The sequence below is a fragment of the Pogonomyrmex barbatus genome, unplaced genomic scaffold, assembly GCF_055798465.1.
Source record: "Pogonomyrmex barbatus isolate J1 unplaced genomic scaffold, ASM5579846v1 scaffold16, whole genome shotgun sequence".
NCBI classification, from domain to species: domain Eukaryota; kingdom Metazoa; phylum Arthropoda; class Insecta; order Hymenoptera; family Formicidae; genus Pogonomyrmex; species Pogonomyrmex barbatus.
This window is the reverse complement of record NW_028297112.1, coordinates 693,534-713,566: the sequence shown is the minus strand read 5'-3', so window position 1 is coordinate 713,566 and position 20,033 is coordinate 693,534. Positions and strand designations below refer to the sequence as shown.

The 20,033-nt window shown below is 33.5% G+C and overlaps 1 protein-coding gene and 1 long non-coding RNA gene across 3 annotated transcripts in view; one reads left to right on the top strand and one right to left on the bottom strand.

The window, feature by feature from the left end:
• LOC112552382 (uncharacterized) overlaps nucleotides 1–3,613 on the bottom strand; it is a 70,830-nt gene extending 67,217 nt beyond the window's left edge. The window contains exons 1-2 of the long non-coding RNA XR_016138619.1: nucleotides 3,378–3,613; nucleotides 514–628 (exon numbers count right to left, since the gene is read on the bottom strand). This is a non-coding gene — a long non-coding RNA (uncharacterized LOC112552382). The remainder of the gene's footprint in view (nucleotides 1–513; nucleotides 629–3,377) is intronic.
• LOC105431474 (lachesin) overlaps nucleotides 1–20,033 on the top strand; it is a 143,996-nt gene that overhangs the window by 95,748 nt on the left and 28,215 nt on the right. Inside the window, exon 3 of one of the 2 annotated variants that reach the window (XM_089073930.1) lies at nucleotides 12,923–13,029. In XM_089073930.1, coding sequence (XP_088930056.1) covers nucleotides 12,923–13,029 — 107 coding nt within the window. Of the gene's footprint in view, nucleotides 1–12,922; nucleotides 13,084–20,033 lie in introns of both variants that reach the window. The other variant, XM_089073929.1, reaches the window with a different exon arrangement.

The following is a 20,033-nucleotide window of genomic DNA, read 5'->3' as shown; positions in this document are numbered from 1 at the left end:
CCAAGCGCAGTCCCATTCTATTGCTCGTTAAATTAGCAACTTCAATAAATATCGCAGCTAACGGATTCTCTCTTGCCTCGCCGCTTCAAATAATATCTCTGCCTCATCTGCTATCAAATAATAAAAGCGATTGCTCTTCGAGAGTCATAAATTAATTCTCGTATGAATCACTGTGCATTCATTCACAGACGATTGCGGAAGCGCAACGATAATTTAAACATTTTATAAACTTCTGTCACGATAATACGTATATCAAGAATGCTTTGATTATATTGCAATGTTGCGAAATAATATAAAGTCAAGTTCATAATTTGTAGGAGATGAAAAAATAAACGGAACCAATTAGACTCGAACAAAGAATCCTTCATCATTTACACGATACTTGTTTGACAACTCCTCTTCTTCTGATTATTTATATTGCCAATATTCTGCTAATATTTAATTAAACTTTCTTTCTTTCAATTCGGCTATCCTGACATCACATTATTCAAATTAAGAGATTTTTAATCTCACCTTTTCGCTCTGATGTATTAGGTAAATTTCCACACTATTAATCACTATTAATCACATCACTCTGGTACATCGGTTAGATCTCCTCCAACGACATAACATAGGCTGAACTTCATTTCTGAAAATAGAATATAAGAAACGGAAAAATTAGCACAATCGATAAAGCTCGAACGAGATCCTTCGTTTTTTACACCCGTTATTTAGTCTGCATGACCGTGACGGTTTCTCTCCCATAACTATTTATATCCTCATCACCTATTAATATATCTAATTGATTTTTTATAGTTTTTTATTTCTTACAGATAATAACAATAGTGAAAGGTCAAGGCCGATTGCTGAACGTGCAATCGAGAATGTTCATGATTAATCTTTATGATTAAAGAATAAGAAATAAAAGTTAAAAAATGATAAATCGAAAGTTTCGAACTGCACAGAGTCTTGTCATCAACAGTACTAAGGAATTAGATAATGTAAAAGTGTAAAATGTAATCAGGTTTAAAAATAAATTTAAGTACATGATAATACGATAAACGAGAAATTCTACTCAAAGATATTAGAAATGGAATAAAAGATCATATCTAAGTTGAAGATTTCGAACAATAAAGATATTACTTAAAATAATAAACAAATAATTATATTAAAAATAGGTGATAGATTAAATCTGAGTCTATTTTATATTTTTACATTATCTAATTTTCAATACAGTTGATGAGTTGAGGTTCTATGCAGAAATTTTCGATTTATTATTTTTTCAATTATTAATTTTTATATTTTGATATTTAATAAAGTTTATTATAAACGTTAACACTCGTGATTACTCGTTTCCTTAATTTTTTAATAATGTTACGAAACTTTTCAATGTCTTTTCGCTTTTAGACATTAGACATTTATAAAATGCATGTTTACAAATTTTTATACCATAACTTTTTTGTGATTTTAAAAGAAATCAATGTAAGATGTAGCATCACACATTTTTTCGCGCAAATGTAGTGTTACAAAACAGTGATTGTAATAAATTTTATAATTACTCTGGATTATAATACTAGGAATTATTCGTATTTACGGACTTATAAACGCTGTATTAATATTTCATCACGTAAACTTATAAAACTCTTATATTTCCAGCGGTAAAAAACTTCCACTTCAATTAAAATTCCATTAAAGAATGAGAATAAATTTCACCGCGTTATTTCGACGAACATTTACACAAGAAAACCGTGTGTTTGTTAACACGCGTCTGTCTCGCTATAATGCAAGGAGGCTTCAATTTAAGGCCGTGGTCGAGAGAAACGAAGCACAGTATACATTCCAAGAAACAGGTCGGACACAATCAAATAGAATGGAGCTCGCAACCCAGTTACTTTATCTTCTTCATTCTTGTTCGTCTTATTAACAACAAACTCTGTCTAAGTTCACTGTCCCCAGTTGGGAAGTTGCAATGTTAAATTGCAAACGCAGATTATTCGTAAGCGTTGCATCTTGAAGCTGTTATATTTAAACGTTTCGTGACTTTTTAATCAATTCTCTTTCGTTAATTTTGTCAAATTAACTCGATCACAAAGTTATACAAAAACAGAAACTTGCGATTTTTAAAGAGATGTACACAAGAAAAGTAGTGTTTTAGCCTAGTTTAATAATTATGTGTTGATATATTTTTCAAATTATACACGCACTTGTTCTTCTTAATTAAAAATTAAAAAATAAAAAAACGTAATTGTATTGTATAAAATATTGACATGTAAAAATTTTATATAAATATATTAAATTAGATCAAAATTAACGTATCGTAGCAAATTAAAAGGATTCGTAAGACTTTGGACCAAAAATGTAATCTCACATGACATGTTTCCATTAGTAAGTCACGCAACATTTTACAAAATGGATACCGAATGTGAAGCTCGAGTGCACGAGAAATCGTCCGAAGAAACAAAAAGCTTTATTTCACGGGGCGGCGGCACGAAAAGGTTAATGCGAACACACACCTCGAGCCTCGAGGTCCGATCGCAAGAAGCTAAGCGAGAGTATGTAGCAATAAAAGCGGAGGGTTAATTCTCGGTTAAGACGACGATGCTAAATGTAGCTCGATGAACGACTCATTTGTTCCGACTTTCCTTTCGGTTGACAAGAGTACGTCATCTCGTGCAGTTAGAGCTGATCGATCATAGGGCTAGCCGGATATATAATTATATAATAGTTAACAGCCGATAATAACTGTGTAATAAAAATTTGCAACCATTGATTATCATTTCATAAAAATATACATTAAATAGTGTAGTTTTTCAACTAAAAGTTGAATTTCATATTTACAATAAAAAGATGACTGCAATAATATTTTACAAATAGTTTATGAAATCAAGAAACCATTTCGATTCGATATATTTAAATAAATCCTTGAAAATTTTAATGTTTTAATTTGTAATCGCTTTAATATGTAACAATCTTATAATAAGTAATAAAATTGGTAACTAAAATAATACCTTCGTAATAATTCATTTCGTATTTAATTATATAAATGAAAAGTGGAAACTATTTATGGTAATCGGATTAATTTATGATATAGGTAATTGACAGAAACATGGTCTACTATTAAAAATATCTCGCCAGTTACGGATTGAAGGTAGTTTACAGTGTTGCACAAATTTCCATTAAACAGCGGCGCTTGGACCGGACATTTTGATCCAGAGCCGATGTTAAATTCGACCAAAAGAGAGAGTCGACAAAACCAGCTCTGCCCCGCCTCTACCCTCTCTGTCTTAATTGCGAAAATACACCGCGCTTAAACCCCCCGATAGCAAGAAATCTAGAGGCGAAAACAACGCGGCAATAAACGCGAGGGCGCATTCTCGACTGCAACGGCTGTAACTCACCGCTTGAATTTGTCTTCCTCTTTTCGACCTGCCGCGAGAGAAAGTTTGGAATAAATTTGTCCTCGGCAAAACAATGGCCAAAATAATAGCTTTTAAATTATAAGAATTTAAAGTTTAACTCGCGGGCTTTTCACGCTACTCGAATGATTGCCGAAAACGACAACATCGCTCTTGATCCCGAGCCTCTCGACAAGGCCCGAGCGAGACGCGGGCGAGACTGAGAATCCGCGGATCCGCGTTCGGGGGCCCCGCTTCTTTCCAGGGGGGGGGGGGGGCGAGCGCGAAACGACACCAATGAGACACGGTCATACGATCCCGAGCTGCCAATCAACGTCTTTTTAGAAAAAGACCGTTCGTACCTCTTTGTTTTTCCAAACGGGAACAAGAATATTCAGGTTCAGATCTGTCCGCGCGCGACTCGAGCGGCTCGCCAACGATATCGACAAAAAAAAAAAAAAACTGCCTACAAACTTACGAAATTTTTTCCTGTTTGTTTTATTTAATATGAGCATTTCGCGAAAGTGAAAGTTTGAAATTAGATTACTAATATGTAGCCGTAGCGAGCACGCATCTTTGGTAGAACAGAAATCTTGTGAAAGCTATTCGAGGTGGTCTTGAATTGGCGCGATTAGCCAGATTGGAATCTATACCATGGTGAACACCATGGCGTCTCGGAGAGTGATCGAGTGCGCGCTCATAAGAGAACCGACATTAACCCCGAAAAAGAGATCTTTACGACTTCTAAGTGTCGATCCACAATAGGTGATTTAAGCTTTAAGAAGTAAGAAATTGACCAATTATAATCGAATATGAAAAGAATAATCGATTGATTGGTCAATTTCTTACGACGTAAAGATTAAATACTTATTGTGGACCGACACTAAGGCATTCTACGCCGTCCATTATTCCACGAGTTTCCACGGTTGTGCCGCAAATAATTATGTTAACAATTACGTGCCTGCTCTACACTGTAACTTATCTGAATTGATTAGGATTGTAATTATATTCGTTCTCGGGTTTCCGCGACGAATAATGGCGAGAGGGTGGGGGGAGGGGGGGAGTGATAAGGAAAAAAGAGAAAAAGCAAATGATTGTGTAATAATTTTTCTAAATGGCCACGAAGTGTATATATATATATATATATATATATATATATATATATATATATATATATTTGTGTATCTTGTAATATGAATGTGAGAATTGCGCTTGAAGGAGACACCAATGAATCGCGGTGATCTTTGTTCAAATAAGGTTTCCTTTCAAACAAATGCACGTATCATAAAAATTCAAATGTTAGTATTACCAGTGCTTCACAATGTATCGCGAACGTACACTTCATCCTCGACAGAATTGCATTCTATCATGGGATCTTAAAGGGCGGATGTTTTTACATATATACGGACGGATAATATCAACGTCGGCATGAGAGCCGCGTAAAGAATTCCCCGTCGTTCACGCTTCGCGATTTCGCTCCCTCGTCGGTAGAGGAAGTTCCGCTCGCATTGTAGCAGGTGAAAATCGTTCATTGATTTGAGAGATACGAAGAGATTTCTACTAGACTAGAGAAAACAGATAGAGAGAGAGAGAGAGAGAGAGAGGAAAAGACTCCCGAGATAAGATTGGTGAGATGCCACGTAAGATATTCCGTACGAGAGACACGAGTCCGAGCGAGTTTCTTATCCGCCGCGTCGCAGAATGAGAAAGAAATCTTTAAAGCGCACTTTGATTCATAGGCGACCGCCGCGGCAGTGAGGGACAGAACGTGACCTGGCATTAAGTGCCCCATAAAATATTGCGCTCATGTAAATACCCTCGTAAAATTCAGCGGGCAATGTGGCGGCGGGGAGGGAGGGGGGGGGGGTGTGGCAGCGGCTTCTCTCGACTCGCGCTCGTGCCACATTGTTGGCACATCACTCTGCGATATTCTAGATGCTCACCTCCTCTCTTGGCCGCTGTGTATCTCCCTACCCGAGTCTCTCTACAAATTTAAATTCAATACGCGATCCTTTCTTCTCGCACCTGTCGGCTAAGTGGGATTCTTATATAAAGAATTGGGCGAAAAAGATAAAATATCTTCTCTGAGAAAGTGAAGCTTGAACTAGGATCCAATTTGAAATTTCACGCGCTCAAATTTCGGCGTGAAAAGAACTTTCTTTGAGAAATTCGTCGTGAATATATAGTAAGAAACAAAATCTGGGCTAGGAGATAAAAAAAATCATAAGAATGTCAAGAATGTCAAGATCAAAATCAAAATGAGAATCGTTTAGCTAGAACAGAAACGGGCATACATACATACATATTTGTATGATAAACTTATTTTTACCTATTAATGTGCGACAAATCGACAAATCATACCACATTGCATACATATAATCAATGATATAATGTAAACTCCTAACAAATAATATAATTTGTCTTATTTTATTCAAAAATCTGTATGTAAAGATTAATATCAATGAACAGCTGGTATCGCACGTATCAGAAAGAAGTTATTAGATGGTAGGGACTTTAATCGAGTACGCCAAACATAATTCAGTTCGTGTTACGAAGCGATGCTGCGTGTCGCGATATTCGATGTTAGTATTACGAACGCTATAAACTCAGTCGATTCGCTACACAATTCTTTTTCCCGTCGTAAAAGAGCTCGGAATACTGCTTTCTCCAGCCTCGTAGAACGTAATAATTCTCGGCTCGCCTCAGCCGTATCATACATGATGAAAACAACATAAAACAACATAGCGTCAGACGAAATTATTATAATAAATTAAAGAAAATGTGCCCGAAATTAATTGCAAAAGTTTGCGAAGAGGCAACAGCCAGATACAAAATCATATTATCTGAATCATAATCAAGCAAGTACACATTAAGCTTTTTAATCATAATAATACGTTCTTATTTCACCTTATTTATTACATGTATTACTTACTGTAATCTCTCTGTAATTCCAACAAGATTTTATTCTAATTTATATTTTGCAAAAATCTTTTACGTATGTAAGAATGTGTTTTAGTATATTCACATTAAACCGCACTGAAATCAAATTTATGATTAATTTAGCGGTCGGTAGTCGCAGTCGGTAAATTCTCGGCACGTGTATTAAATACGCGTACTCAAGAGACTCTGTCACTCCATCTTTTTCTTTGCATAAATATACAGAACTATTTCTTATGATAGCTAAATGTAAAACATCGAAATACATATATTTCTATATTTTCATAATTATGGTAGGTCACATTTTTAATTTAATTAAGAGACAATTGATTAAACATTTACTTAGATAGAAGAAAACCAAGAAGGCTACGTATTACAGCCTGATTTAAATCCAGACCCGTATTACTTTTCTTCGATATATCGATATATTAATATCTGTATTTCATAAAATATTCCATCAAGTACATATTACAAAATCATTCCTCATTTAATCCAATATAAATCTGGATATATCTTGGTTATTATAATATTATATATAATTATTATAATTTGGTGATTAAAATTTGAATCTAAATTTGAAGATTTTAAATTTAACTTTTCTGGAACGCCTTGTACGATCGATTTGTCAATGGCACTCGGTTACTGAACTTTTTGGTGGCACACTTTGCAAGATACATTTGTTATAATACTCAAAACTTTTACTTGCACCGTACGCTCGTAGACTTAACTAAATGGATTATTGCACGGCCGCTATCGATCAAAATTCTATATAGAATTTATAGAAAAATCTCATACTTTCCTTTAATTACAAATTTCTTAATGAATAACTTTATCCTTACAAAGTTATACTTGCGAGCTAATTTTTATCACTTATTATTTATGATTAATTTTTTAATTTATAGCATAAAATATCTCATCGAATTTATTAGATTAACAAGTTTGACATAAAATTATATAAAGATTAACTTTACGAGACGAAACACAAGTCTAGGAAAATTTGTAGAGAAAATAAAACTTTTTGATAAATTCCGTACATCCTCATATCTGTCACGTCGCACAATTTTGACACATAAGTGTGCCTCGCACGCAAACGTCATCCATTCTCGTCGGATACATGAAACTTCTGGCGTGCAAATGTTTTTCGTATGTCAGTATTGTATTTATAATAGCATGAATCCGGAAGAAGATCGCGATTCTTAACTTTATGAGATATGTGGATCGACAAATAAAATAGTTAAAATATTATAAACACATGACACAGAATCAACTAAGGACAAACTTTTTCGGAGGTCTCCCTTTTTCTTCGTCAGATTCAATCATAATTCAATCGGAATGTTTTAAGTTATAAATTTTTGTCGCGATGCCTCGATACGTCATAGTCGCCGTCATCGACACTTGCAACGGACAAGATCGTGAAACGTGTGCAAATTGCGAACACATGCTCTCTTCGTGAGTTTACAGGAAAAATTTTTGTCGGGAAACTTCTTAATTGAGTAGGAATATGCTGCGCGATGCACTTCGTACTCTTTGCATTTTTCCGGCCTCGCATTTTCCATACTTCGCATTTTCCGCGAAAGTGCAGCGCGAATAGTTGGAAGCTCGTAACTCCATGAGATGCATTTTCGTCACGGATATAGTAAACCGATGTATCGCAAGATGGAAATTATGAGTTTCAGAAGAGAATCAATCATAAACAGTGATTTTAAATAAAAAGTATTATTATTTATTATATAATATATTATATAATAATACATAGTTAATATATAATATAATGTATTAATATATAATATATGATGTGTAATTAATGTGTGTGTGTGTGTGTGTGTGTGTGTGTGTGTGTGTGTGTGTGTGTGTGTGTGTGTGTGTGTGTGTGTGTGTGTGTGTGTTTATCTAGATGTTCCTTCATCATCTCTCGGCTCGAAGACTGTTTAGAAACGCTGTAATTGCGCAATAAAAGTGCTGACAGAATATAAACAAAAATTTGCATTTGGTTGCACGAGTTGTTGTTGCTTTATGCGTGATAGAAGACAAACGAACATTACACGCTCGAGACTTTGCACTGCGCTTCATAGGACGATAGCACGATGGTTTTATTGTAAAGGTAGAGAGATTAAGTGGCATTACTTTACACTGTCCTTTGTAGACGAAGACAATTTATGCAGGGCCGTTGCTCCGCATAAAGTGCAAGCGTTTCGGCACAGCACTCCTTTTACTAATCTAATTACTTTACGTATACAGGGTGACCGATTATAATCTTTTCATGTGATTATCTTTTGAACCATTCATTATTTGTTGTTTCGAAAAAATGTTTCAAGTATAACTTACTCTATTTCGAGAGGGACGTCTTCTATGATGGATGACACACACATTTTTTTCTACGTAAAAATTTCTTTGAGATTTTAATGTCAAAATAGAAGCAAAATTTAATTTTCAATTTTTTAATACATAATGATACAGTTGTAGATTAAACAATATCAAAGAAAAACGATTTGTTTAAGGTCTCGAAGTAGGTGTAAAAATTGTAATTAAAATTGTCATTAAAATTGATGATAGAAAAAAAATTTCAATTCGGGATTTATATTAATTATTTGTGAATTATTATGTATTATTACGATATATTAAAATGGTTAATACATTATGACTTTGCGTTACTTGAATTACTTATTCCCACGATTCGTATGATACTTTGCATTTTCATTCATAAATAAATTATATTTAAATCTAAAACGCGAAGATTTAAATTTAAATATTAATAAGAACATAATTATTGTGAACAATAATTTATTATTTTCATTCTTTATCGTTCTCTGCAAATAAATAATAGCAAATGAATAATAGCAAAATATAAAATATATGCTGCAATAAGTAATCGTTTCATATCGCTTTGATTTGTTTAAAGCCGTTAATTGTAAGAATTAATCAACTGCGTATTTTATTAATAAACAATTGTTTGTTAGAAATAAGTGATTTAAAGCACACAACACGTCTTGCATTGCGAAAAACAAGTGCCGTATATTGATCAATTATCATGAAGTATTTGATAGAAAATAAGTTTTAAAAAAGTCATTAATCACTGATATATAACAGTTGTATTTCTTATAGTACTTACATATTAATTGTCAATTATGCTAAAATTAAAAAATACAGAATGAAAAGCAAAATTTGTTAATAATTAATCTGTCATTACACGTAAGAAACTAAATTTTTTTACGTATAATTCGAGAATTATTGTTGACTCTCCAATGTCCTTTATATCAAAATTTTTTATTCTTAACTTAATTTTCGATATACATTATTAAAGTCTTTTTTTTATATTTATAACATTGTATAATCGTTTTCTCATAGTTTCTTGTAGTAATATTTTAATAAACTTTATATTTTGCACTTGTATTAATATAAAAATGAAAAAAAAAAAGAAATAATTGAAGGTAGAATTCTACTTTCTTCAATTTAGCAGGCTGCCGACATATTTAACACGAACAGAAATATTGCCATATATTTTACAAATATGCCGAGTTACGTGGTGCTTATGTATGTACGTCAGTCTTCAAATATCCTCGTAAAATTCAGTCGACAAAATTGCGCTCTTCGCAGCGCATTGCGATATGCCCTACATCTTCGTCACACTGCAACCATAAAATTCACCCTCTTCTCTTTCTTCCTGAAGGACAAGCTATTCTCCTTAAAACGCAGCACCTGACGTTATTGCAATTGCGACAAATTACACAGCGTGCGTAACCAATTATATTAGCGTCACAACAGTGGCGTCATAAATGTAGCTCGCGATATAAACTATTTCGTTTTATCACACAGCTTTCGCCGGTTTTCAACGTCCATGGAAACAAACAACATCTGTTGGCATTTCGGTGACGATCCATCGTTTTACGTGCAGCGTGAAATAGATTAATCACATTTTTTTTTTTTTGTTTTAAACATCAATTCATGATTTGTAATTACACACGATTGCGGACAATAATCAAAAAGTGACGCTTTCAACGGATCAACTTTTTAAATAAGAGACATAGCTCTGTAAAGTAATGAATACGCGATACTTATTTGATTACTGGTAACTTATAAATTATTATCAGGCTAATAAAAATTGATGTAACTCTCTTTTATATTGTGTCATGAAGGGAAGATAATTTCATCGTAAGATATTGTAGAACATTGTAAAGATGTCGGAGCATTTCGAAAGTGCAGTCAGATCACAGAACCATTTTTAGTCGTGTCTGTCACTGCGAATATGTTAGATAAAATCGATCAGCGGCTTTCATAAGACACGTTTTTCCCACCTTCCATTTGGCCTCATAAAATTCACATAACCGAGTTACATTAGATGATACTAGCTATTATTGCTACCTACTAGCACTGCTACTACCGCAGCCGTGAATTTAAATTCAATACGCGGAGGTTCTCCTTGCGGTAGAGATGGGCGAACTTTCCTCGTAAGTCAGTTTCTTTGTATCGTTCACCAGGCAGGAGCATTATATTGAATCTTTCTTTATCTCAAAGTTACCCCTTCCGCATTGCAATTGCAATTATATAACGGCCATATGTTATATGTTATATTATATGTAGCGTGTTCTAATTTTTTTTTTTTTTTTGTTTTTGCAAAATTTTTACAAAGACTGCAGGCATTTCACAAAATGAAAAAATATTAAAGAATTATTATATAATCACTGCTAGATGTTACAACTCTAGTTTTTGTTACTTATAAAGCTTTATTTTTTTTTTTCTTTTTTTTTTAAACAAATAAAACTATATAGAGAATCTTTTTATATTGATCGGTTTGCAAGATATATATCCCATTTATTGAAAGTATAGTTATTGAATCGCACGCGAAATGCTACGATGAAAAAGTGCAAATTCGTTCAAAGATCAGTGCTAAAAGTAACAGGGATTCAGTTTCCAATATTAAATCCTGCTATAGCAACGATTGTCCGCTATGCACCGACCACGACGAGAAAAAATATAATCGATAGAACCACCATCCCACATGGCTTATCAATTTTCTGTATTGCTTTCGCTATTGTCGGCATTCGGAAATTCTCAAATCTTACAATACATGATTGTTATACCCTTTTCTTAGCGAGTAAAATATATTTCACGCTCTAAAATGTACTTGTATATTTAAATTTCCACTATACTAATGTAATAAAATTTTCAAAATCTATATAAAAATAAGTGTACATAGAGAATTTATATGTTTGCATTTGTTAATGTCAATTATTTGTAATAGCGTGCAATTAATATTCAATGTCACGTTGTTTTTACAGTGAATAATAGAAAAGTTCTTTAGGTCATACATTGTGAAGTAACAGCAAAATAAAAATGTAGGATGAGAAATATTTCAAAAAAAAAAAAAAAAAAAAAAAAAAAAAAAGAAGGGAAGAATGACATACTATTTCACGCAAAACGAACGACATTTCCGGCAATTTCACCGTATCGTTTATTCGCAAAATATAGGTTTCGAGATAAAGTTCGCCGGAAAACTATTTCACATGCGACAGGTGTTAATTCCGCGTTGATTACTTTTACATCGTAAACCGGCTAAATGTTGCCGATTCGGGTCGTTACAGCCTGTGAAATACATAGACCGCAATAGGATCCCATTAATGAACTATTTATATTCCACAAATTAATTTAGTGCCGCCGTTGAACATGTTAACAGTGATTTATATCATAAACCGTACATAGAGAGAAATGCTTGATCTCTTAAAGCACTTTTAAAGGAATCATTGTTAATGTCAGTATTGTATCTATTTATTTCTTTCACCATCACACTATTTTTACATTATTAATAATGTTACAAGTTATGTTACGACATTGTTACATTAATTAAGTCACACACAATAATTTACACGCTAAATAGAAGTAAACTATTATTCAAAAAAAATTTTTTTTCGTTTAGAGACAGCTTGAAAATATGAGAAAATTCCCTAGAAAGTTCCGTCACTAGCCCGTTCATTATTTTTGAGCGTTTCACGAAAAATCCACCGGTACTTAAGCATTCGCGCATAGTACACGATAGTTTCTGTTATGAGATAGCTGTATGGATGCTCCATAACGCCAAACTTTCTACAAAGACCCGTTTTTTTCCATGAATATATAACGCGACATAAAATATCTCGCGTATCCGGTGCGTACCGTGGCACAAGCCTCGGGATATTTTCACGAAACTACTGTGACTTTCTGATTTACTCAACCAAAAATTGACTGAACGATCTTGGCAATATTCATAGTGATATTCAAAATATGAAATACAAGCGCCTTTTTGGGGTTTTTTATTTTTTTTTTTAAATGTATAATTATATTAAATATTTGCCCCCTCACAATTTCCAATTAGTTTAATACTTTATTTGGAGTATAGCTTAGAAATACGTACGTACGTTTATAACTTGCAAATATTAAAAATAATATTATTTGTTTAAATTTCTCTCTCTCTCTCTCTCTCTCTCTCTCTCTCTCTCTCTCTCTCTCTCTCTCTCTCTCTCTCTCTCTCTCTATACTTACCTACCTATCTATCTATCCATTAAAGCTTTTAACAATACAGTGGAAAGAAGCGGAAAATCGCATCCAATTTTAACGCGTGACTTTGTTGTCTGTTTCAGTGACGGGGCTAGAACCAGACTTCGCTTACCCGCTGGAGAACGTAACGATCCCGCAGGGTCGAGACGCTACCTTCACCTGTGTGGTGAACAACCTTGGTGGATACCGGGTGAGTCCTTCCTCCTCCGTGAGCGGAGATCACTCTGGCAGCGTCAAGGCCCGGGTAACTATTTTACCATTAACCTGTGTCCGCCTGTAATGGACTACTACCTTATCTACTACTACCTACTACTACTAACTCTACTGTCACTGCTACTACTACTACTGCACCACCTATATGCGCGCGTGCCTGCACCTCACAGCACTGCATTTAACTGCACTACCGCCAGCTATGAAAAAAATTACACACATACATATGTATATATATATATATATATATATATATATATATACATATATATACATATATACATACATATATATATTTATATATGACATATATACATACATATATATATATTTATATATGACATATATATATATATATATATATATATATATATATATATACACACACAGTATATATATATATATATATATATATATATATATATATGTGTATGTGTGTCACAGCCGCCAGAGCAATCACTATCACCAACTATCTCTCTAAATATGACATCCATTTGCATCTATCAGTATACAAGTACAGCCCAACTACGACACGGCAACTGAAGTTTCATAGTATTTTCACATTCTTCCTGTCTCGTTCTCTTCGTTTCCCATCGGGAAAATGCTGACAATTCATATTAAAAAAGGGAGAGAGGCAAAGAGAAAGAAACGAAGAGAGAGGGAAGAGAGAAGGGAAGGGATGGAAGAAAGAAAGAGGAAGGAAGGGGGGGGGGGGAGAAAAAAAAAGGGGGGGAACTTTTCCATTCCAATTTACTTGCAAAAATGACTGATGATGTTTTCGCGCGTTTTCGAAAGAATGCGACGTATCGTTATCTGCCATTATAGCCCATAGTTACACATTATACACGCATTATTACTAAACCTAAGACGCGCTATAATAATGATTTTTCGGGTTTTTATTCACGTCGCATCTTCGTGGATTACGTATCACGAATTGCCACAACTGAGATATCTGTAGCTATATTCATTATGATACGTATGATACGTACGCTCATGTTTTAAGTTATCGTCTTAATTACTAACTTCCAACTTCTTCAAGAAAGCAATGTAACATTATATTCCTCTCGAATATCCTAAAGCGATTTGAAACGCAAAATAGATGGAGCATTTATCAAGATCGATATTATCAATATTAACGCGTCGCGGAGCTAGGATGGAATTTATTTGAATCGATCGATCGATCTCTACCTTTGTCCCTTCTCTGAAAAGAATTCGAATTGCGATAGAATGAATGGACACAAAAAACCGATTCATCGTTGCAGCTATTGTTTTTTTGACAATGCCTTTCGGGTACATTGCCCATCCCTATTTTCCATGTGGAGTTATGCTTTCCAGAAGACCGCGTCCGATATTACTGGCATAATAATTTCTTCGATTTCTCGCTGTGAACGTCCAAGATCACAAGATCACAAGCGTTGCGAGTTGATTTTATTAAGGTATATGTATATTAAATTATTTATTATTACTTAGACTTTGAATTAATAAGTTTATGGAGGACATGAATATTTAAATTGATCTCACCTGTTTAATCCTCTGTCGGGCGACAACCAAGAAACTTTAAAAAAATTCATAATTTATTCTCGTAAAAGTAACTACATATAAAACATGTTTTCAATTAACACGCTTATTAATTTTATTAAGTAAAGTAAAGTTCTCTTCTACGCTGAAGGCAAGAAATAATTGAATACATATAATTTTATAAATTCTGAATCTTCAAATATAGAAAAATTACTATTACAAGAAAGTTTTGAACTTGAACGATAAAATTTTTTTTTTTTATTCAAACAGCAATTCTTCTAAAAAAATACGCAAATATGCAAATTTCTTATATTCGAATGCTTCAAATTTCAATTCAATTTTATAAGTAATTTTAATATTCTTATCTTCTACGATTTATAATTTTTCACTCGTAATTTTACAACGAATTAAATTAAAAAAAAAAAAAAAAAAAAATGCTATTTCTATTTTTTTCGAAATCTCCTAGAATGCTTGGAGCCACATAATTGCATAAAGTTCCGTTTGTATACTTTCCGGTAATAGCACAATCACACAGCAATGGAAGGAAGATTGATCAAGATCGTGCTGTTATGTAGCGAAATTGATTTCGCGCGAGAACATATCGTTGATGTGGTGTATTAAGCACTTTACGGCTCCACTTGTTGAACCGATAAGCCTTTCCAATAGCCAAGGTTTCCTTTCTCCCATATCCCATATAGAAGACCTCTTGCCAGGAAAAGAAATTTTGGCCGTGCCGTGCGCGCGACCATCGCGTAGGTTTTAATTAAAGTTGGCACTGTCAGAGTTTATAACTTGTTGGAAAATGCGCTTGCTCGCGTTTCAACTTCTTTCCTCATAGTCGGCAATCCTCTGCACGAGAGTTTATGTTCCTTCCTAATAAGAATCATCACGGTTTTATTATTTTTTCTTTCTTTCTTTTTTTTTTTTTTACTTATCTATATGCTTAAACAGATAGAGATCTAAGAGTTAAAAGAAAAATTTTGTTTTGATCATTTTTGTAAATCTTGAATAAAAATGTTATAAAAAAAAAATATTTTATTATAGTGATTCTAATTATTCATTTCATAAAAGTAATAAAGTTTTTTTACATTACACAGTTTAATAAATAAATCAAAGTCTTCGGCAATTATTCGCAGTTTTAATTTTATTTTAATTCAACGCAATCGAACTTTTGTTCATTTGCAATTTAAAAATATATCAGAAATATAACGAAGAATATAACGAAATTTTGAAAAGAATTTTGACAATTAATTGTAAGAAATACACGTTTTGTGCCCATGTTGGTTTTACAATACAACGAATCATGCATAATGATAAAATTTACGATATACAACATTTACATATGATATACATTTACATTATGTCGCAATCGAATAACAACTATTACATCGCTGATTCAATTGATTAATTTATAGCTCTTGATTTCGATCATTCAGAGAATTATTCCGCATTCATCAATCACATAAAGCAGTTGATAAATATAAATATTTATACTATAAATATTATTTCATCATCGTCGAACTAATATTTTTCATATTTTCATATTTGGCAAGACGCGTATCTAGAATTAATGAAAAACCTTTCTTTCCCATTTCTAAATAACTTACAACTATTTTGCGGAACAAAGGAACATTGGAAAGTGATTAATAAATTTTGAATTAAATTTCATTATTTATTGACTTAAATGGAAACTGACGGGATAATGATGTTTAAATTAGCAATTAAACACGTACGTTGCTTATAATGTGAATGTCCTATGCTCTACGCGAGTCTCGCAAATTGCCCAGTGCGAGTTCAAGCCTACAGCAAAGATATTCAGAAATAATCAATAAAATAAATATTCAGCTTTATCGCTTGTTTTAAGATTTAAGCTTCGATGCTTAATCGCAGTTCTGTTGGAAAATCGAGATAGCTCAACGATTATCCTAGGCAATAGAATCTACTTTTGCTTTGAATCTATCTTTGACTTTGATACAACAAATACAAAAGTATATCGTAAAAACTAAAATTTTTTACACAATGAACTTGTGCAACTTGCGAATTCGAATTTTATCATGTCCTGTAATTATGTTAAATTGTACAGCATTTTTATTTAATGGCGATTTTAACGATATACATGATTTATCTTAATATACTTTCTTTTATATTACTTTCTAATATTACTTTCTTTTAATATACATACTTCGTACAGAGAGAAATAGGTTCTGTTGTCTCGGTAGATAACATAATATACTTGGAAATTTGGAGAGAGAGAAAGAGAGAAAGAGAGATGTTTAAAAAGAAAGATATTTTAAAATAAAATAATAATGGGCATGAAACAATAACAGATTACAAAGCCAATAATTACAAACTTTCAGCGTAATTATTTCCACAGTCTGAAGCACACAAGCCAAACAAGCACAAATGTTATCTTATGCAATTTTAAGATTATTTTCCAGTTCTCTGTACTTACGTGTTAAAGATGTTCAATACTTTTATCTAATATTATTTTCATCATTACGCTGTCAACGCTGGAAAAAAATGTGCCGTTTAAAAAAAATACTGTAATATAAATTTATTGTGATATAAATTTTGATTAAAAAAAACGTAAATTTGCAAATATCGAGCAAATACGAAATATCTCATTCCAAGCAAAAATTACACGGACGACATACAATTTCCATTCCAAGTATTTGAGAATGTGTCATAACTCTTTACCCGACATAATGAGTGTGTCCTTCTTCTTCTTCGAGAGTTATCGATTGATCGTATTATCGCACCAATCTCTCGAAATCGGACATCGACATGACAAAATAGTTTTATGCCTTTCTCCTTATATGATACGAAAACATTCAGGTCCACATCGGCTTATCCACGCAGAATGCACAATTTTCCATTTGCACATGTGTCTGTTTACATAATGCATAAAACGCACTTGAGATTTGAATGTTCGTGCGAAATGAAATATGATGCCAGCTGCATTGGGGAAGGATTGAGATGCACATTGTTTCGGACGTGTTATGCGCCCTGAGTAATTGCCGAGTCGAAGGAGCGAAGTATCGTGCTGGATACGTTGGATTGTTCTTAGCGTGTCACTGAATTCCTGTCTATATGCGAGAGGCATGCCAATGATGCATGAATATATGATAACGGAGAGTAACATAAGGTTGCATGAGCATGTTTTTAACAGTAAGCACTAACTCTAGACAGCTAAAACGAGTTACGTATTATCTTAAGATTAGAATTATAGATCGATGATGAATTTAGGTCGTATTCAGGTTTTAGCGGCGGCGATAAATATTAGCAGTTTAGTTAAAGAAATTTCTAAGGAAACTTTTCTCCTTCCGCTCTGATTAACTTTTGTCCACGTGTTATATACGAATGTCTCGCATATGTATACAAGATGTATTATCAGATCAACAAAGTTAAGCGTAATAAAAGTAATAAGAAAATAAGAACGTGAGAGGCCAAAGGTTCGGATATCTAAGTATTTAATCGAACGATTTTTTTTCTCCGGATATTTTATTGCCGAATGCGCAATCTCGTTTACGTTGTTGGTTGTGTAGCTCTGAGGGCGAGTTAAAAATAGAGTTAAGTCCAATGCTCCAATGGAATAAACGAGCCCGAAACAAATGTGAAAGAGCGGCTTGCCTCGGAGCGGAGGAGATCATTGTCGGTATCATTGTCGCGTGTGCCGTTCGAAGCAACCGACGGCACTTCACTTGCCATTCGTTCGCGTTCGTTTGCTTGGTCTGGCTCCAGCTTTTTAGTTTTACTCAACGCGCTCCCTTACACGAAATGTGAACGAGGTCAGCGTGTTTTATTCGTATCACCCGGTACATTTAGGGAGCACACGCCAGAGCGAGTAATCTCGTCCGAAACGTGCGTGTCACGCGGATCGGTTAATCGTTCGAATTCCGCGCACGCGGCTACGCGGATGAGTGCGTTTCGCTGTACTGTCGAGCGTACCATGCCGTGCCGTGCCGTGCCGTGTCGTGCCGTTCCGTGCCGTGCCGTGCCGTGCCGTTCCGTGCCGTGCCGTGTCGCGCCGCGACGTCGAGCGTCGCGTTCTGCCATGAAATTTAACATTTAAGCGCCACTAACGTACGCTCTCGAACGCTGCGCTCAAATTTTACGCATCTTCACTATGAAATAAGTGATGGGAAATAAACAATTACTTTTTTTTTTTTTTTGAATGTATGCGTGCGCCGTAACGCGCGTTAAACGCACGCCCTCACGCACAGTAACGTTTCCATACAACGCGTTTCACACAACTACGACGACATTTATTTTTGCAATTTTTATGTACTTTCTTTGAAAAACAATTATGCGTTTTTCTTATATATATATATATATTCATAGACATTGCAATTACTTTGATTTTCATGCATCATGTTATCAAGATCGTGATCCTAACAGTTAAAAGATTTTTGCTCTTTGTTTATTAAAAAGTTATTAATAATAATGTTTATAAGTAATTGTTTATAAAAAAATTATTAGTAAAATAGACTATACAAATGTATATTGAATAATATTTTATATTGATTATGAATTCTAGTTGAATTCTAGTTGTTTCTTTATTTAAACAAGTACTTGAGTAGTTGAGCTGAGAAGAGGGAAAATGTATGATTGTATAAATAATTTTCTTCGTCATACGATAACTCATGTATGAAAAATAGGTTGTATATATCTCATTACAACCTGAAATAGTTATGTATATACGTAATTGAAACACACAAAATGATAGAATTTATTTGAATTTTATATTTAATTGAAAAATATATGGTGCCAAAAAATAGCGCGTACGCACCGTGTGTCTGGTGTGGCCTAATACAAATAAATCGCATAGAAGTACAAATTGTTGTTTGGTCTTTAATTTTTTTGACACTATTATTAAAATATAATAAAATTTCATTTAAAGAAACATGTTAAAAAATTGAAAACTAACTTTCGAGAAAAATTATCTTTCCGTTATGATATTTCCTTCGAACTGAGCAACTTTCATTATTGTTACTTTTTTTGCATTTTCGCACACAACAAAGATATTTATCTTTTTTGTTTTAGATATTCTTTTCTACACACACACATATACACAACATATACACATGTGCATACATATAACACATATACATATATCTATATAAGAGTATTTCATAATTAACGGTATATCACTCGTGTGCAGGCAGAGCATATTAAATTAAACAAAATAATCTTCGTGCGAGTCAGCGAATCGATATGAGAATACCTGAAATTATCGAATTTCAAAAATGATTGGATTAAATTCTTAATAAATTTAATCGACAGCTTGGGCTCGAATTACATAAAAAAAATTTCTTAAGCTTTCTTTCTTTTTTCTTTTACAGGCTGAGCTGTAATGATGTAAAGTTGAAATGTATAGAGGATTCCTCACGTTTCTTGCGAAAAACGTTTCCATTTCGATTTGCTTGAATTTGTGGTAGTATGTTGTAATTTTTGCAGTCTTGATTA